This window comes from Psittacula echo, assembly GCF_963264785.1.
Source record: "Psittacula echo genome assembly, chromosome: 13".
NCBI classification, from domain to species: domain Eukaryota; kingdom Metazoa; phylum Chordata; class Aves; order Psittaciformes; family Psittacidae; genus Psittacula; species Psittacula echo.
Window position 1 is genome coordinate 9,990,485 of NC_137749.1, and position 22,605 is coordinate 10,013,089.

Here is a 22,605-nt window from a genome sequence, read left to right on the forward strand (position 1 = left end):
TTCTGCAGCCCTCAGGGAGCAGGGCCGCCGCTGCTCTGCTGTGCTGCTGGCACGCGTTACCTCAGGTCGCCCCCGAAGGCTCTGCCTAGTCCTTGACGGGGACCCGGCAACGTACCTTCTCCGTCCTCTCTCCTGTCCCTCAGCACATCGGTGGTGCCCACCCTCCGGCTCTGCCCGCGCTTCGCCATGGCGCCCTGAGGCATCCCGTGCTTCCCTGCCCTCGGGGGGTCCCTGATGTCCTGCCTCGGGCCGCCCTCCTCAGCAATTAGAGCAGTGGGATGCCCCGCCGCAGGCAGCCTGACCGCAGGCAAGAGATCACCGTCCCTGAGGTTTTGTTGGTTTTATTAGTTGATTACTTTTTTTTAAGGAACAAATTGGACCACTGTGACAATCTCCTCTGTTCTCGAGATAACTTCCTACATGCTCTAACAGAGAGTTTCCTGTCTTTTTATAGCCTTGCTCCCAGATAAGGGTGTCAAAGCAAGCCCTGTCTGTCTCGGGGTGCAGGCGGGAGGGAAGATGATTTGGCAGGAGCTGAAGAGGAAGGAAACCCCGGAAAGGAGTCAGTAGGCCTGGCGGGCAGTGGCTGGGCAAGCGCTCAGCACGTAGTGCAGCGTGAGCTGTTTGAATTTTAGAGGGATGCTGGTGCACAGTGACCTCAGACAAGCAGCGCGAGCCTTTGGGTGGTTGAACTTGAGTTTGGGAGGGCCAGCGGTAGCCATGAGCACGTACACAACAAAACAGCTGCCAATTCCCTGAACAAGCTAGAAACCTTTGGAAATAATGTGCTTTTAGCTCAGTCTCATGACTTTGTTTAATTTGTGCCTTTGGTTTTGTTTTTTCATTCTGCTTTGGGGCTGGCAACGTGAGATGAACCAGCACTTGAAAGCAAAAAACATTAAAAAGGAGAAATAGATTTAAGATTACTGTCTTGAAGTGCCAAACTGGGCTGTTTTGCAGTCTTATTCCAGCTTTCCCATCTTTCTTTCATGTACTGCGTATTCCAAAAGCTCAATAACAACATGTTTTTTCTGTGTTGTTCTTCCTGCATTGGCAAAGAGTGCCAACTGAGGTATTTGGACTGGAAAATATGGGCTCTATCTCTGTACACATTTAGTAGAGTTCAATCCAAAATGGAAGATTCATAAGTGTCCTTATTATGTTTTAGACAAAATCATCTTAGATAGGCTCATAACATCACTGACATGAAAGGATCTTAAAGTTGGCCCTGAATACATGTACAGGTATCACTTTACCAGCTGCTGAAATACAGCCATCTCCTGGGTGGAAAACAACAGCTGTTTAGTAATGCACAGCAAGACTGGCAAAACAGTAGACTCAGAGGTGAATAATACCAGCTGAAGATTCACATCCATGTGAAAATGTTTTGTGCATTGCAATGGAGGCTTACTTAGTAGCTATGCCTTTGATCCATTCCTACTGGTTGAGGTGCTTGTATCTGCTGCTGAGAGTCAGTTTTAAACACATGTAGATAGGCTACAATAGATTACGAAGGTTCTATTCTGTCGTTTGTACAGGTTTGGATTGTTTTCTCTTTGGCCATGGCCAAAATACAGATTAAAAGATACTACTTGGACTTGCAATAAAGTGCAAAATAATGTTTAAAAATAATTACAAAAGCCACAAGTTAGCAGCAGTTAGTAACACATAGGACGTAAGAAGGAAATAAAAGTTCCTATTGCTGCATTTGATTGAATTAAAATTTTGTTGCCTCCATTTTGTATGCATAATGCTAAAACCTCAAGAAAGTTGAAGCATGTCAGGAATAAATAGTATTTAATTATAAACCAGATTTTGTGCAGTACTATATGGAGCTGGACTGATGCTGGAGAACCAGCACATCCACCTTATCCAGAATGGATTTTAAGGCACAGAGAGGTTTCCAGTTTGGAAGGAGCTGCCACAATTAGCTGTTCTGAACTTGTATTTACATAGGTTGTGTGCATCCTTCAGTAATCCCCTCCTCAGTTTCAATAACTGTGGTTGAACTAGGCCAGATCTTCTAAGTAAAAGATCCCATATTCTACTTGGATTATGAGGAAAAAGTGACTTGTTCAAGATCATTAATGTTATCTGATAAGACTGGTTTTCAACTTCCTAGACTAGAGTCATCTCGGGCACATTACATCCCTACAACTGCATTTGGTTTAGGAAGAATGGATAAATGTATGACACCACATCATCTTTGTATGACATATAAATATATTTCTGCTCTTTGTCTTACCTGTTGGCAGCTTCCACCCTCAGAGCATGACCAAATAGTTGTATCACAGCTGAGAAGGTGGGGAGCTCTTAAAATGCATCAGCTGCCAGTGAAATGAAAACTCACTTGGCAGAATATTCCCTTGAGAAGGTGCTGCCTGTCTTTTGCCATGCCCAGCTGCTCCTTCTTCCTTTCACCAGAAGCTTCTGACCCCATCAGCTGGGCCAAATGCCAAATAAATTGTACATGTGGCTGGCCTCTAAGTAAGAAGTATATTTCTGTCAAGGGTATAAAATGAGAATCCTTATTTCTTTCAAATCAAGTATGGTGTATGCTTCCAATGCAAAATTAACAACACTAATTTAAACCATGAGGAAATGGGAAAGGATATGTTGGATTTGGAGGTAGCCATCTGGTGAAGAAATACAGTAGTAGAAGCATTTCTGAAACAAAAACTGAAGCAATCACAATCACTTCTCCAAATGTGGAAGCCTGGAAATACTTCAGGATGCAAGTCCACTAATTACACATCTAACAAATATGCCTATACAGCTTTACCTCTGTGCTGGCAGGAAATAGGAAAATACATCATCAAGAAACCTGGACTTCCTAAACTATCAGCAGTGTAAGTGCTGGTATTTTGATCACTTAGTTCTGGAAGAGTTGTTTGCCTATTCTCTTACAGACCAGAAATAACTTAAAGCTTTTTTAGTTTATTGTCCATATGTCTGCAATATCTTGTGCTATACTGTCTCTGAGGACTCCCTCTAAAGCGAATGCTTTTCAGTGTAGGATACAAGACTGCCATATTCAGGAGATCAGAGAATTTATAAATAAAAAAATATGGAATCAGCCTAAAATCCCTATGAGTATCTGTTTCACTTGACATAATGCAAAGTTTAAGTGGGTTCTTGAAGGCTGAGTTCCTGAAGCATCATTCTTGATAGGAAAACCGATCAATACAAGTTACATCTCTGTATCAATCTGTAATCTCTCCTCCAATTTCTTTATATAGGTAACTGTAGTAAATAAGAATGAAGTGCTTTATATCTGCTGAGTTAGATAAAATTTCCGATCTTAAAGCAAAGCAATTTTATTGTATTAGTTTGAAGAGGTACATGGTAGACTAAAATGAGCTACTGCTAAATGATTAGGATGGTTAAGCTAAAGTCTGTGGGGTTTTTTACCTAAACGAAATACATGCAAGTAAGATAATTCATACCATAACCTTCAGCAGTCACATTACGCTCAGATGGAAAGAATTTTTTGGGGTGAAAGCAACAGAAGTTTTGTTTTTATCAAATCAAAATACACAATACCTGCCCTTAGGTTTAGTTCATGTCGCTTCAGGGATATTATACCAGTAACTAAAAAATCCCCCAAAACCAAAACCAACAAAACCCAGAAAGAAATAATGCATCACTTCTCTCTAAGGTAGATAATCCACTTTAAGGAAGAGTAATTTCCTTGTAACTGCGTTCTAAGCCTTATATTGATTTGCTTTACACAGCAGCCAACCGCAACATTTAGTAAATAATGTGATCACAAAATTGCATATACTGATAACTGGAAAATCACCTGACTGACTAAAAACAGTATGCAAACACAGAAAGAGTGATAAGGTAGAAGCTTGGGAAAAAAAATCCAACCAAACATGAGTTTTCTCAAGATGCTTCTTTAGCTTAATAATTACTCGTGAATGAGTAACGACTAATAATAATTACGTGAATGAATTACTCATGAATGAATAACGTCTTACATTATCCTATGTAATCTAAGAATGAGCCTATCTGCTTGGTTATTTGTAATAATAAGTAATACCCTCTATATATTGGTAGTATACATAGGAAAAGGAAAAGAAGCCAGGCAAAGAATGATTATTATCATGAAAGAGGCTAAATAATATTTTCACTTGTATAACACAGGGTATCACTGGTCTCTTGAGCTAGTGATAGTTAAAACTGAAAATGCACTGCAAGCATCAGACTTGAGTTAGATGTCTGGGTTTAGTTGGAACAGCTGGGTCTGGAGTATGACCTGGAGCACTACAAGTCTTGAATCACTTGTTGTTTGCAGAAAACAAATTGCCACTGCAACACTTGCAGTCTGGAAGGAGTGGTTCTAGTGATGTTCAGGTCAAAGAAATCTGTTCTTATATCTGAGGGCTACATGAAATTCCCACAGATTAAAAATAACTGCTTGCAAACTAGGAATACTGGTCAGTCTCCAGCACTGCAGTGTAGTAAAGTCTGTATTTCCAGACTCCATGTGCAGTTCAGAGTTCATTATCAAAAAAGATTTTCTGAAGCAGCTCATCATCAGGGCTTCCTGCAGTTAACCAGGTCTTGCATTTTATTTGCCAACTGGCAAAGGTTCAGAGGTTGAGATGAAAACTGACAGTGCTGGAGAAAAAGATCTGACAAAGGCCCCTCTTTTAATAAGCTGCTGATCTTACTAAAAGAGGTGTACAAATACTCTTGAAGCTTTTCCAGAAGCCCAGTCTACTAATGTACAGTCATCTTGGTCCATTTTGAAATCATCTTTGTTTCCCTAAACAAAATATCCCCAAGTAATGGTGATATCTTCAATTTCTCTGAAGTAGCAGGTCAATGTGCAATATTTATCATTATGTAATGATACTTCACTAGTTCCGTATCATTCTGATTGTCACTGTTTTTGCCTTTCTTCTGCAACCCCATTATTGCTACAAGATTTAAAAGCTTCTGGTAGTTTGTCATGATTTTGTGATGGCACGGGTTACTTCTCACCTCTCTAAGAGTAAGGATCCCATAGTATTCAGGTATCATATTGGTTCAGTCTTTAAATCAGCTTCTAAACTAATGGTAAGCAAGATGCTAGTCAGAAGCCAATTATTTTAAGGCCTCATGAAGGAAAGATTAACATGCCTTATCTTTCTGAGCTGAAGTATTCCTGTATTATATTCCTGACATTAGTTCAGCTACTGCAGCGTCCTGGACCAGTGTAATCTTCAATACCTCTAGTTATCTTCCTTTTTTTTTTTTTTTTCTACTGTAACAAAGCAATCTCTAAAGCATATACTAAAAGAGTGAAAAAAAAATCCCATCTCCTAAGCTGGTGGAACTTCACTGATTCTACAGGATTTAATTTAAGATCACTACCTTTCAGACTCCACATCACAGTTAATAAAACTGAGACAGTAGTTAAAAAAGTTCTGACAAGGATTTATTAATTTATGCTTGTGAACAAATGTGTCTGACAGTTGAGATTGCCATAATTTGTACAGAGAGAGTTCCACTGTGTTGACAGAACTTGCAGTATAGAAGTTCAGGAGTGGGTGTCAGTTCACAGACTTTAACCCAGTTACAAAGATGGCTGCATGCCCAGATGAGATGAAGGTTCAGACTTTCTTGCTACTCTTCCCGTTTCTGTATGTTCAGTCTTGCTGAAAAACCAATCAAGCTGTCTGACACCAGGCACAGGAGGGAGACGCTAAGTGTTACCTTCCTGTGTTAAGATGGTTAGGAAGTTTTGTTACCAAAAAGAATAGGGAAAAAAACACCCCAACTCTCAAAAAGCTATTTCAAGCTAAAAGCTGGAAGGAAAGAAGCTAGTCAAGCCGAGCCTTCTGTGCCTTTTTTATTGTCCATGCTGAAGACTGAGAAAAGTATCCTTCAAAGCAAAAGAACCTTTATATTTTAACTCGGAAAACGGCAGTTCTGTGGTTACTTTAAAAATGCTGCTTTCTGGCATGTGGGCAGGTACTGAATGTAAGTGGCATTTTGTGCAGAACACTTGCAGATGGGCAGATATTGACTGTGAATGGCATTTGTGCAGAACACTTATTTTCCAAACCTTTAAATACTGATTTATGTATATAAGAAAGACATATAAAATCTCTTAAGTATTTTCTTCAAGCCTTAGTTTCCTCATTCACTGGCAAAAAAATAAATATTAAAGTTTTCTAATCTTCACTTGAATTATCAAATTCCTCCCAGTCTGATACGCTCATAACTTCTGATGGAAAGTCAAGGTGATACTTCACGCGGTCTGCATGCCATTCTGAGAACCATTTCTCTGTTTCCATTAAAATAGCCCTTGGCAAAGTGAGGACACAGGCAGCCATCCCAGAAATATCATCCTCCAACTGGGGTCCTTCCTCCCAGCAGTCTCTCTCTGCATCGTAAATGTGGACATAGTCCATGCGGATTCCTCTGTTGTGGGATCTGCCTCCCAAGACATAGATCCTGTTGTCTAAAACTGCAATACCTGGCTCTCCATGTCCTGCAGGAAGTGGACATACATTTGTCCACTGATCCGTGCTTGGCCTATAGCAGGCAACCTGTAAGAAAACCCAAAGAGATTAGCCAAAATTGAACTTGTGTCCTAGTGGCAGAGGCTGGCCATGTGGCAAGCTATTTAGGAAGCCATGCAGTAACATCAGTCTTTTGACAGGGTGTTGATAATGAAGGGAGCCTATCACTATGTAGTAGAAGTACAGTGCTCAGCAGAAAACTGTGCATAGTTGCATAGAGCTTTGAATCGCAAATTCTGACCCTGCTACTGGAGAGAAAGCTGTATGTTATTCAAAAACTGTACACAAAAGTGAAAGAGATGGGGACACATGCTAATACAAGTTCAGACATAATGTACCTGTTTGCATTAGGAACATACAAATACGACAAATCTGCTGAGCTGTCTCTGCAACATATTTTCTAAAGTTTTAGGTTTCACTGGGTAACTCTTGGCTAACTGCTTTTATGTGTAAGCACCTTTTTATCATTCAGATACGCTTTTCAGGTAGATGTATTTCTGTCATCTTCATTGGTTTGTTCTTACAGTTAATTTTTGTGTTTTCTTTATGTCTCTAGCAATTCTAGAAGCTGGAATAAGACTCCAAAATTCTCTTCAGCCATCACTTATCATCAGGTACTGTACATTTGACTGCATTATACAATTGCCATCCAACATATCCTTAACAACTCTGTCCTGCAATTATATATTGGCAATTCAAAGGTCCTCAACGTAGGAAAAAAAACCATGTGAGAAGATAATGTAAAGTAAATTCAGTTGATATGCTGCTTACTGGGTTATGTGCATGTCATTGACTGTTATCCATCAAAGATGTTTTAAAATTGATAAGAACATCAAATGCTAGAGCTTCAATGCTTTGTGGGATAGACAGTGCATAAATACAGCAGTACATTTACAGCAGTAAATAAATCACTGCAAGTTCTGCAGCCGAGTGGGGTGAGCTGGTGCAGTAGCTGTTGCTGGGCAGACAGTTACTTAGTGGGAGAAAGACATTACATCAGAGTGCAATCATCCACAAGAAACAGCTTCTCCCAAGAAAGGCACACGTATGATATGCCCCTACCTGGTGAACATCCCTTCTGTAGCCAGAATCATTGTTGCTTCCTCCAATTACATAGAGCTTTCCTAAGAGTGCAGCCATCCCATGCCAAGCACGTCTCACTGGACCATCTGCTAAAACGTCCCAGCGGTCAATCTTTGGGTCATAACATTGTAGCTCCTTCAAATAGTCTTCTCCTCTCCTCCCACAAGTAATATACATCTTTCCATCCAGTGCTGCTCCAGCATGTGCATATACCTGTATCACCGCATGGGAAAGCAAGAGGTTGAGCTCTGTTTTTATGTATTTCTCCCAGTTTCAAAGTACAGAGTAGACATTAAGGGAGCAACATTTTTTATGAGTTATGCAGATACCAACATCTGGAAGGATTTTTTATAGAAAATCCGTTTCTAAGTGATTATGCTGTTAGTGTAAATTTCTGAATGAAATATACTAGAACATCTAAAACTTCCAGAACTGCAGTGAGGTGTCATTTTTATTACTCCTTGATTACAAGATCAGTCATACTATTACTTTTCTCTGTAGTCCACTTGGAAGCCTTTTTGTGGAGATTCTTCTTACACAAGCAGTGTTTATCAGGAATGCAAGATACCCCACTCAGCAGCACTCAATTGGATCTTAAGGCTTTTTATAGTCTCAGCACTGACGCATAGTTTCTTGAAAGATTACTCAGGATTTTAGTCTTCTTCCCTAACCAAGATTCATCAAACAGTTGTTTTTTGTTTGCTTTTATTTACTTATTTATTATTTGCTGTATTCATCTTTGCAACACTTTTAACATGGAAAGTTTTGCCTTTTTTAGCATTATTAAAACTCAGAACAAACTGTTTCACTCATAACCCCAATTCCCATGTCACTACACCATTTCCTGGTTTCTGGGGTCATGACTGCTACTTTGGCAATTGCTGTTCTTGAAGAATAAAGGGTACTGATGACAGAAGAGGCCTATTCACTCATGTATACCAAATGAGTAATCTGAAATTACGTTGAGCTGACTTAGATGTGATTCTGCACCACATAAGCTATTGTCATCAGAACTTGTTACCCAATCTCAGTTCTGTGTCCAGGAACTAAGTAGTCTGTAGAAACAGATCTACCTTCTTACTGAGCAGTATCTTCTCTGATCAGGAGTAAAGCATGTTGTCAGGACTGTGATCAGAAGCTTGTACTACTGCGTCTTATAACTTACCTGCCTAGGAGGAATGGGAACTTCCTGTTCCCAGAGGCTATGTGTTCAATTTTAAATAGTTTTAAGGATTAACACAATGAAGGTGTAGGGGAAAACAACAAGAAAACAGGAAAAAAAAAAGGCATTTAGCCTAAAAATGTTATTTACATGAATTATTACTCTCCTTTCTTGATATTCATTTATCCCATATACAGAGGCTACTGTTTCCCATCTGAATATCAGCAGATTTAAAGCTACACAAGAGAAAAGCATCTAAAAAGATTAAATCAGGAACTGGGGAACTGTAGTAGTTTGTGTGGCTAATGCACTACTTACCTCCTTCTTCAGAGGTGTCACATATTCCCAAGTGTTGCTTTTAGGGTCATACCTCTCCACTTCCCTTAGGTCTTCATGGTAATCTCTGCCTGCGACAGCATAGATATAGTTGTCCACAACACAGACACTGAGGTCAGCATGCTCTTGCTGTAGGGACTGGATCTGGAACCATTTGTTGTGTCGAGGGTCATACCTTGTAAAAGAATGGGATCAAAGAAAGTTATTCATACAGCCACAGAATCATTGCTGGAATACCAGACAGCACCACAGATGTGGGTTACTGTACTGTCTTTGGCTGAAATTGAGCTCAGCTGTAAGTGGAGTGAAATTTGGCCTTGTCAGCATTTTATTATTAGCAAAGTTGTTTAATTCTGTTTTTAGAAGATGTATTTTAGCTGACATAATCATGCTATAAAAGCCTAGGGTTTCCATTATCTTATACACTGCTGTCAGTAAAACTAGTAAACATGACCACAGTATAAAGACTAAAGGGTTTTTATCTGGTTTTGTGATGTAATGAGCATGAAGGTCTAAACCTGAGCCTTCCTCCTGCTCCTTTTCCTGGCACAAAAGAATATAAGAGGACCCTGGAATGCCACTATTGTGCACACGAATTCTTGAAAATCAACCAGTAATAGCATTTTCTTTAAAAATCCTTTTTGGTAACTAAATCCCTTTGTATTGGGACCAAAACTAGACACAAAGTACTTCTAGAAAATCCTAGCTCAAGAGCATTTAGACAATCTAGGATTCTAGCTTCATTACTGTTTTCAGCACCTTTAATACTTCCCCCCTCCAACGAGACAGAAAGTAGAACATGTAATACCCTTGAATGAGTACTGTTTCTACCCTGTCAGGCTTGGCTTTGTCCCATAAGCTCTGCTGGAAGCTTCCTATTACTATCAGGCTCATTTCTTTATTTCTTGTGTTTTCATTCAGTGAGGCCCCTGCTCAGTTCCTAATCTTTCATTTATCAAGCATATAGGCCACACTGTCTTACTGACTCTGAGATGGGCAACAAGGTGGTAACAAAAATAATAGCAGGATTATCCTCATCTTACCTCCAACACCTTGACTCTGCTCGAAAGCCACTTACGTTGTTGTCTCCACCAATTAAATATACAAAATTATTGAGAACAGCAATCCCTTGGTTCGACATTCTGGGAGCTAGCGCAGCTGTAAAGTGCCTCCACTCTCCCAACAAGGGGTTCAGATACTTGGCTTGATCACTGAGGACAATGGATGGAGTAGAATGCATCCCTCCAAATCCTACTACACACTGGAATTCTGATCTCAGCTGTGTCTGGGAGCTCTGAAGCATTGGTTGAAGACATTCATTCTTGTGGTACATTAACGCATCTGCAACTGTATCTTTTAAAGGACATGGACTTAATTTGTCATGAAGCCTTTGCAGGATCTGAGGTTCCATCAGAGGAAAACGAACTGTCTCAAGTAGCTTAAGGGGCTCCATCAGGGAGACCTGATCTGTCTCCAGTTGCTCTGGTGAATAATGATAAAAAAGTGCCCCATCATAAACTTCAAACTCATAGTTAACCTCCAAACGATTGCTGCTGAGAAGGGAATAGACCTTCTGCAAAGGTAGCTGTCGGTACACTTGTGTCCTTGAGAAAGATGCAAAGTTCTTCAAAATGTAGGAGTCCAGCTGATCACTCAAATGTTTCAAGTCATAATGGTCAGCTAGTCTGTATACATCAAGTATGTTCTCTTCGTCTACCCAGGACATGAGAAAATCACAGCAGAACTTAATGACTTCTGGAATCTGCAAGAGAGAGATACTTTTCATTTCAGACACCTCTTACCTCACGCTTGAGAGACAGGTGATAGAAGCTGGGATGACTGACTATTAAGAAAGTTGTCCACAAGACGACTGCTCTCCTCAGTCTGATCACCATGTTCACTTGCGCCCAATTCACCATTCTCCAGAGCAAAAAAACCTCAACATGGGTAGTAGATGAACACAATACAGATCTTCAAGCCACCCTATACTGCAAATCTATGAGTTTGGCTTCATGTGCAGCAGCAATGTGTTTTCCAAGAAGACACATGGGACACTTGACAGCCAGGCTGTCTGGTTTGTTAGCATGGCACCAAGCTGTAGCTGCCCCAGAGGACCTGCTGAAAGCCAGGTTTATAGTCACTTTGTAACTGTTCTTTCAGAGCACTATAGATAGACATACTGTATCAAAGACTGTATCTGTAACAAATATATATGTGCATCACTCCAGCACAGGAAGCTATTTGAAAAGAAGATTAATATCTTATGAATACAATTTGAAGTTGTGTCTGGCATGAGCGACTGATGGCAAACAAAGAACTAACTGCTGTCCAAGACCCCCTCTGCTACAGAGTGGTGCTGAGTCTGTAGAAACCAACCAAAGCAAGCACTCAGAAAGTTTAAGGTTTAGTACCAAAGCCTTATGCAGCAGTTAGCTGCAGGGGAAATTAGAGAAAAAAACTCATCTTAAAGGCACACTGAATTCTGCACTTAGTGCAGAAACTATAATGGCAGGATTTCCTGTAGTGATGGGGTCAGGGGAGGTTATGTGCCTGTCCACTCAATCTGGGAAAGGTCTTGGGCAGCGCAGCAGTTTCAGAGCAGCAAGCCCTGTCCTTTACCATAGGCCAGAAGTATTCTATTTCATAAGCAGATCAGTGGAAGTGAGTGCTATATAAAATAGTCCTCTAGATGAAATGGTAAATGTTTATAAGTAATAAAACCATTGACATAAATGAGATGTGCAACTACTCATTAATTGTTCCTACCCTTCCATAGTTCCAGTGGAAACAGCATCTCAAAGAAATTCTTCTCATCAGACCCATTATCCAGCTCCTAACCCTCCATTTAATCAGATATCCAGGTTTTCTGTTTCTTTTATTGTTGCTTTTGGTTTTTGCTTCTTTTTTGTCATATCTCCCAGCACCTCACCTGAAGCTGACAGGCTGCAGCTAAGGTTTCCTGTACACTGTTCACACTGAGTTCCAGCTCAGAAGTGTAAATGAAGTTCAAGATTTTGCACATCGCATTGTAGGAGATGCCATGAATATGAACTTCTTCTTGTTCCATCTCTCTTAGTCCTCCTGCAAACATTCCTCTGTAAAAAAGACAATGGCAAATGCTATGGCAGATTTGCATTGAAGCTAGTTTCAGTTTGCTCATCTTACGTTGTCCTGGGAACATAAAAAATATTCAGAAAGGTAAAAGCCTAGCCAGACACTTTCATGGGATTACCTCTTCTCTAAGCCAGTGATACAAAGAGTACAGGCCTTTGGGACCTTAGAAAGTAATACTCTTCATTCTCCAGAAAAACAGTTAAGGGCCATCTGAAAGGTAAGATTCACAGCTGAAGACTTAAATACAGGATAGACAGTGGGCAGAGGCAGATACTCTGAGTGTAGGAGAAGAGAAAAAACAGAGGAACTTGGACTGTAGGAATTTTTGTTATGCTAGAGCAGTTCTTCCTCCAGTTAAGTTTGTCTGGCTTGCATTGGAATTTATTTGTTTGGTCTCTGAAAATAAAGTCACTTCAAGAAACTGCTACTCAAATTGACAAGGGAAGTGCCTGGTTTAATGAACAGTGAGTCACACTATAGGCATGTAACAGAGTGACCCACTTCCAGTGACTTTTTGTGTATTATGAAATGATCACCACAATGTGCAAAGTCTTACAATGCTAAGGATATATTAAAAGCCACCTGGAGTGCATTTATGCACATTCATATCTGTTCTTTTTATACCTCAAAGTACCACAGGCAGTGAATTTAGTGGAGGTAAGCTCAGTGTGCAGGAACAAGAGCTTTATGTCTGTAGAGAAATAACACAGAGATAAAGAAGGCCATACTTAGTATTTTGAAACACATTCAGCTCCATCTTATGAGTCCAATTTTACATCCAGAAACAGCATGCCAAGATAGAAGATTTGGATGCTGCAGGTTTGAGTGACATTCAGACATGTTCGTTACTGCCATACTGAAGTGTACCTGAAATAGTCACAGGATGCAGCTAGAAGTATGCGGTGAGCCTCAATAGGTTTCTCTTCCACTACCAGAACTACATCGAAGAGGATGCTGCTGTCTCGGAGAGATACCAAGCCACTGAGCAAGGCCTGAGAGTGCTCTGCACTGCGGTATGTGTTGCTGGTGCGCTGCTGAAGGGAGGGTGCAAGTTGAGCTTTGTGTGTCTGAGTCAGCTCCTGATCCTCCGCCATCCCAGGCAGAAATGCTCAGCCACCAGCTGTAGCAGAATGAAATCTGTGAGACAACAGAATCAGCAAAGGTTTGTGCCTTTTGCTTTACAAATGGTCCTCTGATCCCCGCCTATCACAGAAAATAAATCAGTCCATCTTCAGTCAGTTCTACCCTGCAGAAATTATTCAGAATGAGGACAGGCAGGTCAAAGTGGCAGAATGTGGTTTTTCAAACAAGTATTCTGACTCTTGGGTTTTTAGTCCAAGAGTTAGAGTATGTAGCATGTGGGGATATTTTATTTCCTTAGCAACAGTTTCACTTCCCAACCCATGACCAGAATCCCTATTTTCTTTTGCATTTCTGCATCATTTGTAACAAAGAATGGACATAATTTTGTCAAATTCTAAATTGATATCCTCAGATAACTTTGCTGCTATATCAACTGCATCTTCCATCTTTCTCTTGGTATTTTACCACAGAATCTGAAAGCTCTCCTCTCTCATCTTTGCTTTTTCATTTTCCTTAGCTGAGCGCGTTTCCAACTGTCATTCTATAAAATACTATATGAAACCGTAGACTTAAAAGTGAGTTTCTTTATTGTGACAACTTCAAGATAGCATGCACAACTGTCTTCCCCTTCACCGTGGTTCCCTGCTGGAATTTCCTCCAGTGTAGGCACCACCAAGGGCTATCCTGTACCTTTTTCTAGGGCTGCCACTGACACTGGAGGAAGGTCCCCAATGGCACATGGGGAAACACCTGAAAAAACTATCTGGAAGTGACTTGCATTTTATGTCTGCGGTTAAGCTCTCAAAATCTCATGAGTCCTCTTCTACCATCCTGTAATCTACCCTTTCCATTGTCTTTGAAGAATGTCAGAAGTTGTAGCAGTTAGAGCTCACAGACTCTATCCACTTGTCAGAGCACATTAGGAAAAAAAACCTCACCCCAAACCCAAAACACATTAGCAAAAGGAAATAACTTAGCTGATATGGCTACTTAAGGCAGTTATAACAGCCTCTCCTCCAACAGCCTGGGAAATAGCTTAGTGGCACAAGCGACAGTCACAAGAGGTAACCAGCAGTCAGGGAAGCAAAAGCAGAACCAACCCATCAAATCCAAACAAACAAGGAAGAAATGGGACCATTGTTTAATTGTGCCAGCCGTAGACAGTGAATGCAGCATTGGAAAGCTCTCGAAGTACTGCAAGGTATTCTGTGTATGGTCAGTGAGGAACGAGCTATCTGGATGATGCCAAGAAAACCAAAAATGTTTATTGTTCTGCCTGAGGGAAGTTACCCTACACTGGCCAAACCAAAAAGAAGCTAGGTGCCATTGCATCGTAAATGGGATGATAAAATAACCCACCAACCCCCCCCCCTCAAAATAACTGAAAAAACATATTAATTGTTGTCTGCTCTTTGCCAGGAAAACCAAGGCAAGCAGCTCAGAAGAGGAGCTCTGATGAGACAGACTTCTGTTGTGAGCACATTCAGGTTGATTGTATGGGGGAAACTATCCATCATCAGCTGAAGAGATGAATAATGGATTATTTTTCATGACAGGTAGAGGCTTTTCCTAGAAATAAGATGACTGCTTTTGAAGCAGACAAAACATTACTGTATCATTTGATTTGCTTCTGGGGAATATTAAAAGTGATTGATTGAGGCAAGGGAGATCATATAGTAAGAAAGGCAACTGAAGAGTTACTAGACCTTGATCAGAAATTTCCCACTTCACTAGAAGGGAATAAATACAGCAGAAACAAAGTAAGGTGAGATATGGTCCAAATTCGGAACGGATTCAGATAAAGCACATTAACTCTGTTTTTGTGGTTTAATGTGGTTAACACTCCAGAGTGAATGTGGTTAATGCTTAAAAAAAGGTTGCATCTTTTCAGCTATTTAGAGAGCTGTACCAGAAGAAGTCTCTAAGACTGTAAAACCATTGAATCAAAAAGCAGAATTAAATGTAACAAATGAACTATTTTCTGAATTCAAAGACTTTTGCTGCGTAGGGGAAACAGCATGACCTTTGATACAATATTAGTGTGTCGTTTAATGTAGCCATTGGAGGAAGAGAGGCTAGCGAGAAGTTGAGACGCTGTCCTGGTTTTGCCTGGGAACGACAGATATGGTAGAACTACACAGGCAATTGAACCTTTGTAACAAGTGTTAGCAAAGAAATGTATTGTAGATGTAGAAAGATAAGAAGTATGTCCAGAGAGAGAGGTCTGGAGAGGGAGAGGTACATGCAGGGTAGAGAGGAAACATACATTATGCCAAGACTTACTTAGGTCTACCTTTAAGTAATAGATCCATAGACAGTTACTATCCAGAATACATTCTGTATCCAAATAATCTTAAAAAAGAACAGAAAGGGGGTGAAGCTTTCAGCAGCTAAAGACCCAGTCTTACAAATATGGATCCAAACTTACAAATATGGTAACTGGAACCAGGAAGATCAAATGGTATTATGAAATAAATAAAGAAAGAAAGAAAAAAAATAAAAAATCAGGGATTCTGAAGCCTGTATGAGCATTAGTATCTGCACAACTTTACATGGGGCTGTCTGGAACATCTGTAGAGAGTTTATCTCACTGCTAGTTCTACTAGATATGGACTTGAATTATCCCATAACTGTTAGCAATAGCTGAACAAACCAGCCCTGCTTACCAGCAGACCTGTGTAAGCTCCATGTGGTCAAACAGATGCTGCACCCCCCAGCTGATTTTTGGCTAGTCAACAGCTGAGCCTACATATTTTGCTACACTCTATTTTCTGAATTTTGGCATTGCCTTCTTGTTCTCAACTTCAGGCCCTGGATTATGTCTTGGCCGTCACTGGTGAGCTGCACTGTCCATTAGAGTGGTCACTCATGCATCTACCTCAACAGAAGAGCTGCCTTGTGCATTTGGCACACGGAGCCACCATGACACAGAAAAATCACCACTCTTTAGAGCTACCTGTGAGTATTTTGCCATCTATAATTATTTGTTCTAACCAATTTTGGATGTGTTGCTAGAATACCAGTACTGCTGTGGAGAAAGGGTAGAATACTACTGAGCAAGTACAGTGTATATTGTCTAAAACTTGCCAGCGCTAAATTCTTTTTGTACATAGATACATGAAGTTTCTTAACTACACTGTAATTAATTCACAGGGGGGAGGAGGGGGATGTTTGGAGTTGGAACTAGATGATCTTTAAGGTCCCTTCTAATCCAAATCATTCTATTATTCTATGATAAACTGTGGCTACTCAGAGAACCTCTACCCCGTTACATGTACCTCCCTACTCTCCTAAACTGGGCTTTAAAGGTTATAAACAAACACACATGGGTGGTGTCATAGCTTTAACAGTGGTAACAGACTAGAAAAATTCTCACTGCAATGATTTTCATGAACTGTTTCCAACTTATAAACATTTGTGGTGTTAGCCTAAGATGTCTGACTGACACAGTTGGTTGATTCATCTTCTTTGAGCTAAAACCCTCTTAACTCCTACCTAGGTAGTCTTAGGAGCTGGCAGAAAAGACCTTAAGACAAAGAAGGGTAGAAGACCATTACATGGCTTGTGAGGGATGGCCAGCAAGATTCATTTAGCTGATTACTGAGTGTGCTCAGCTTTGTAATAGCTGTACAAGGAGCAGCTGGGGTTAGGTGAGTAGGAAGTTACAAAGAGTGGTTGTTGAAGCAGGGTTAGTGGGTTATGTTGCGGGTTTCTTTGAAAGAGAAGTGGTGTGGTTTTGGTGTTTCAGGTTTCTGGACTAAATGCAGTGTGCATGGTGAGCCAATAGTTTTGTGGATTTATCTGGGTGTTGTTCTAAATGCTGATTACAGATTTGCTGGGGAGGGATACTGGTGTTATCACAGCACCTTGCTTCTCAGACTGTGTGGTCTAACTGTGACCTGTGTGCTTTGTGCCTTTGTTACTGTCCAAACATCTAGTGGAAGTGTGATATTTTATGTGTGGTGTACCAGCTAGGTGGGAGGATTGGCTGTTAAGGTATTTAAGAATTGTTATGCTTTGTTAAGTGTTCATTAGCCTTAGGAATTAAAATTTATTGAATCACTTCTGTATATTTTGAGCTGAAAATAACTTAATGCGACCTCCTCAAATGTGTACTTTGCTTAATCTTTATTGCTCTTTATGAAAAAAAAAGATCTAAATGGAGGACAGGCAGTCCAGTTCTGCATGGAGAGACGCAACAGGTTTGTTCAGCCTCTTGTACACTACAAGAAACCTTCTATTCACTTTTTCCTTCCTAACCACTCAAGAACTTTGTTGGCTTTTAGGCCATGAGACACCATTTTTGCAGGCTGGCATCTGACCCTGTGAATGAAGGGGCTTTAGGCAGGCCCTTGCTAGCAAAAATAAATGCACAGTCCCTTGAACTGTGCAGCTAACTTTCCTCTATCTTGACCCTCTCTACTGTCAGCTTCTTGCTTGCAGGATATTCTTGAGTCCCCTTTGTTCTCTTACTTCTGTTATTCAGAAACTAACTTTGTGACTGAGCCAAGTTCCTAGAAATCAGAGTAATCCTTTTTTATTTCCTCTCTTCTTGTGAAAGTTTCTCAGTGCTGGTCCATCTGTTAACAGAGAGATTCAGCGGTTAAGTACTGCAGGATTGACCTTAAAGTGGAAGAGATGAGGAACACTTTCTGCTCACTGTGCTTTTTTAGCAGTAGCAAAGATAAAAAGTATTGTCTCATGTGCTGTGGGATGCTGTCTCCAGAAACAAGGGGAGGTAAGTCCTTGTTCCAACCACTTTGCAGAGAATATCAGACTAGAGGTCTTTAGCTGGCTGCACAAGGTATTTGAGACTACAGTTATGTTTGTTTGCACTTGTCTTTTAGAGACAGTGGGTTAGTGTAGTGATTAATTATAGGGTATTACCATTGAGTACCAAGTACATAAAGAGGAAGGAGGCATATGAAGTCAGTAACTGTATGTGCACTTCTACAGGCAATCCTAACATAGGAAGAAATGCACTATTTGGTCACTTCAAGGAATTAAAAAAACCCCCAAAACAAACCAAGCAAAAATCCCCCATAAATGGCAAAACCCTCAGAGCATTTCCCAGCAGCTGGGTCAGTATATGTCCTGGATGCATCCTGCTGCCATCATAAATACACTCAGCCTTTATTTTCTGGTAAGAGATGCTGTGCACTGATTCTGTGCTTTAAACATAAGGTAGATAGTTTACATCACTGAAGTCTGTTATTGGTATTGCATAGTATGACATATACCTAGACAAGTATTCACCCCTTTTATGATCTCCATCCATGTCATAGGGTGATGCTTACTAGTGGGTGTGGAGGTTTTTTTCTTTGTATAGTTGTGCTGACAGCCTTGATCCTCTCCTATAGTGAAATGGCTGGATATAGAAAGGATTATCCAACTTAGTTTCTATGGGAACTCAGACATATTTGTATTGAAGAGCTTGTGGCTGTCAGTTACATCTCTACCAAGAGCTGTTTTACGCAGATAGTGATATTTTCTTGTGCATCAGCTGTGCCCAAAATAAACTAGAGCTTGCTGGTGTCGGGTATCCAAATCTGTTTAGCTTACTGCCATATGGACAGGTGGTTCAAGGTTGGTGGGGGTCCCGTGCTCTTAGAATTGTGGAATAATTTAGGCTGGAAAGAAACCTTGGAGGTCTCTAGTCCAAATTCCTGCTCAAAGCATGGAAAACGTCAAAATTGGGTCAGGATGCCAAGAGCTTCATCTCGTCAACTGCAGAATCTTCAGCCTTGTCAATAATTGGAAAACTGAGTACTTAATCATCAGATTTGATTTTTTCTTTATCCTATCTGAACTGCTTTTCCTGCAACTTATAACACTTGCCTCTTATCCTTGGCACTCTGCATCACAAAGAAGAGTTTGGCTTTACATTTTTCTGTACCCATAGGATAGCTTAAAAAAAGAGCTGGCTCTCTCGGTCTCTGTATTTAACAAACCCAATCTTCTTGCTTTGTGGGCTTTTGAGTGCTGAATAAAGTGGAAAATAGTAATTTCTCATGATTTACTGGCTTTGCCTTGCTAACACAGCTCAGCATGAAGCTGGCCCCTGTTGGAGGAACCATATTCACCTTGCTGCTCATCAGGACCCCCAGGCTCTCTTCTGGCAAAGCTGACTTCTAGACAGGCTTGTCTCCAGCCTGCTCTGACTCAGCTGCATGACTTTTGCTGTTGAAATCTATATGGCTCCTCCTGGTCCATTCTTAAAGCTTGCTAGTGCCCCTCATTGCAGGTCTGTCCTCTTTCTTGCAGGCCATCTTCATCACTTTTTCTCTAATACAGAGCAACCAGTATGGTGTGCTCTGGGTGTGCTGTATTGTGATCCAAATAGATTAGGCCCTGAGAAGTCTTAGTGCATCGGAGGAAGTTTAAAATCTGTGCCCTAAGGCTTCCCACACCTTCATCTCTCTTTTAGGGAGTAAACAGAATTAGGATCTAAGCCAGGATTTGGCTGAAGGTGTAACAAGGAGACAAGATACAAGACTACAGCAAAACTCTAGTTCTTCTGACTCTCAGCAGATGCAAATAGGCAGAACCTGGCTATGTACCAGAATTTTGACAGGGCAGAGGGCACACAAACAAATAGGTCAAACAGTCAGGGAGTGTACAGAATGGGGAGGCAGATGGGTGCCTGCCAAAACAGTTCAGAAAACAGATGTGATGCCACCAACAATGTAAGCTGAAAAGCAAAACTATTGTTCATTCTAACTGGAATGCAAATACTGGAATAATTCATCACAATATGATAATTTGTAATGGGTACTTGTAAGACAATTGAGTACAGCATTATGTGCAATCATGACTCAACTCAATTTCATGCCTTTTGCAGAAAAAGGGAAGAGGGGTGAAATAAAAACAGAAGCTCTTCTCAGCAGTGCTTCTTTCAGAATTATCCCTCTATGCATTCACAACTGTGGAAAACCCCTCTCTTCCTGAAATACCACTTAATGTTAGGAACTTCTACAAATACAGGAAATGACCCAAACCACTCCTTTTGACCAAGGTTTCCACAAAAAGGAATGAAGACATCTGGTGGCATATAATATCTCAATGTTAGTTTTGAACACTCATCAAATGACGAGATGCTTTTGCTAGGTCTACACACACCATCTTTCTTTAAGTACCTAATGGGAACATGCAAGCATGACTCCTCGTGCTGCATTTCTGAGACAGTTTCAGTTTCTCGCATTAGTAGTACACTTGAAGTGTGGGAGGAAACCGAAAGGTGTGATTCGGGAAACAGCTTTTGAAAACTATGCTGCCTCGTAGATTTTGGCATTCGTTTCTTTCAGGGTGGTTTTTTTTTCCCCAAGCCTATTACAAGTTATCTGTAGGACATATTGAGAATAAAACTTCTCATATTTAATATGAGAATATGGCAAAACTCCCATGAAATGTATCTAAATATAGATATTTAAAAATATTTCTCCCCTGTGAACAGGAGCATAACCTAAAGAGTACAATTTTTCTAACTTGAATATCTCATCCATAAGAAGTTTCCAACTTACTCAAATTCATAGAATTGCAAAGTTTCCTGTGGTGCATTTTTGGGAGGTGCCCCAAATGCTACCAACAAATTGTAATAAGGAAACCAAAAATTCAATAAGATGCTAGAATGCTTTATGGCTTCAGCATATTTTTAAGAGTTTGATCATCTCTTACTACTCTTGGTTTTTTGGTTATTGTTTTTTTTTTCCCCTCATTCCTAATCTTGAAACAAGATTTGCTTTTCATCTGAGTCTTTCAATAGCCAAGTTCTGGTCTGGATGGAGCAGCTGCTTGTTTGAAGAGAGTTATAACCAACTATATTCACGCAGGGTGTACCTGCTTACCCTAAAAACTAGTGGTCCATCATTAAGGCTCCATCTTTCTTCCAGAACCAGGATGTAGTATTCAGTTCTATGTCCGGATGGATCTGGTAAATCTGTGAGGAATACGTTCTTTTGACAGAATTACTTTAATGATCTTAAAAACTCTTAGCTCCTTAAAAAAGTCTTTTCCACAATAATAACAACATTTTTTAAAATGAAGCTTCTACAGGATCAAGCTCTCTAAGAAATAACTATACTAAAATTGACAGTTTACAAATCAGCCAGTGGTGTATGTTCTCTTGAGAGACTCAGTTAGTTGGCAAGACCTGAACCTGCATTGTTGAACTGCTGAAACCAAATAATGGATTTTTAATAGTCTAAAATATAAGGAGGAAAAATAATGGGCAGTAATTAATTCTGTGCCAAATAGAAGAATTAAGTGACTTGTAAGAGAGCAAAGGCCTCTTCCAGCACACTCCAGTTCTGATTTGTGTATCAAACATGAATTCATCCATATTATTCACCACATTAATTTTGTTCCTGCTGGGAACAGAGGTTCCTCCTCTGCCCCATAACTTATATATTTCCCCATCAGGAATGCAGAATGAACAGTTTCCTCTGCAGGTGAATGCTACCTGGAGCTGCACATCATTAAAAGAGGCAGCCTGACTCTATACAAACCCTGTGATTAAGAGGTGAAAGACAATTCAAGTAGGCTTATAGTTTTACTTTCTTTTTCCCTGTTGACAATGCCTTTGCAGGTCCCAAGACCCAATACCCTCCCAGTTGCTCACCCCACCTCCCGTTCAGGCAACCCTACTGAAGCAGCAGGGGAAGCTCTGTGCAGGGACATGGGCTTTGGCCTTGCCAGGGCATTCTCAGGGGTTCCATACAGACAGCAGGGCCTTGGCTTCAGCCGCGGCCTGGCTGGGGCGGCCTCGGTGGCTTCATGCGACCAGCAGGGCCTTGACAAGAGACTGCCTTGGCCTTGTCAGGACGAGGGCGGCCGTGCGGCTGTCAGTCGCCGTTCCGGTACCGGCCCTGCCCCGCCCCAGATCGACTCTGCCAGTTTCCACTGGCAGCCCCTCGCCCGTGTTTTCGCGGTGCTGTCATCCCTGGGCATCCCTGCGGCGAGCAGTCAGGTGCAGGACAGCGCCTCATCTGCCCGGGTCCTGTCCTGGGGGGCCAAACCGTGGCAGGCTCCTGTACTAAGCGCCCCCGGGGGAACGTGTAACGCCGGCTCCGGCTGGGGGCTGCCTCCTCCCCAGAGCACTGGGTGGCCCAACCGGTACCTATCCCCTCTGCTTCCCCCGCCGCCGCCGCCCCCGCCACCTACCGAGAGTGGCGGCGGCGGCCTCCGCCAGCGGCTTCCGCCTTCATGTGCGACCCGGAACCCACAGGGACGGCGCTTAACGAGCCCGCCCCGCGAGGGAGGGGCGGCCGGAACCGGGGCTGGCGGGGAGGCGGGTGGTGAACGCAGCCAGGG

General features: G+C 41.3%; 1 protein-coding gene across 3 annotated transcripts; it reads right to left on the bottom strand.

The window, feature by feature from the left end:
• Nucleotides 1-5,434: 5,434 nt before the first annotated feature.
• KLHL22 (kelch like family member 22) lies at nucleotides 5,435-22,572 on the bottom strand. 3 transcript variants are annotated; one of them, XM_080628300.1, is made up of 7 exons: nucleotides 22,456-22,572; nucleotides 13,081-13,333; nucleotides 12,029-12,194; nucleotides 10,143-10,861; nucleotides 9,082-9,274; nucleotides 7,581-7,814; nucleotides 5,435-6,545 (listed from the first exon to the last, which is right to left on the bottom strand). In XM_080628300.1, exons 2-7 carry the CDS (start codon nucleotides 13,305-13,307, stop codon nucleotides 6,168-6,170), a joined length of 1,917 nt encoding a protein of 638 aa, XP_080484426.1. In that variant the 5' UTR covers nucleotides 13,308-13,333; nucleotides 22,456-22,572; the 3' UTR covers nucleotides 5,435-6,167. The 3 variants fall into 3 exon arrangements, with proteins under 3 accessions (XP_080484426.1, XP_080484425.1, XP_080484427.1); XM_080628299.1 differs by having other exon boundaries at nucleotides 13,081-13,350; nucleotides 22,456-22,513; XM_080628301.1 differs by lacking the exon at nucleotides 13,081-13,333 and having other exon boundaries at nucleotides 22,456-22,544.
• Nucleotides 22,573-22,605: the final 33 nt, after the last annotated feature.

Bases quoted from the DNA above. Each gene is read 5' to 3' on its own strand.
- KLHL22 (XM_080628300.1), bottom strand. From the start codon at position 13,307: ATGGCGGAGGATCAGGAGCTGACTCAGACACACAAAGCTCAACTTGCA. The intron at 12,195-13,080 runs GTACACTTCAGT...TCTTTTTTACAG, and splicing joins GCATCCTGTGACTATTTCAG to AGGAATGTTTGCAGGAGGAC. The intron at 9,275-10,142 runs GTAAGATGAGGA...TTCTTTTACAAG, and splicing joins GCAGAGTCAAGGTGTTGGAG to GTATGACCCTCGACACAACA.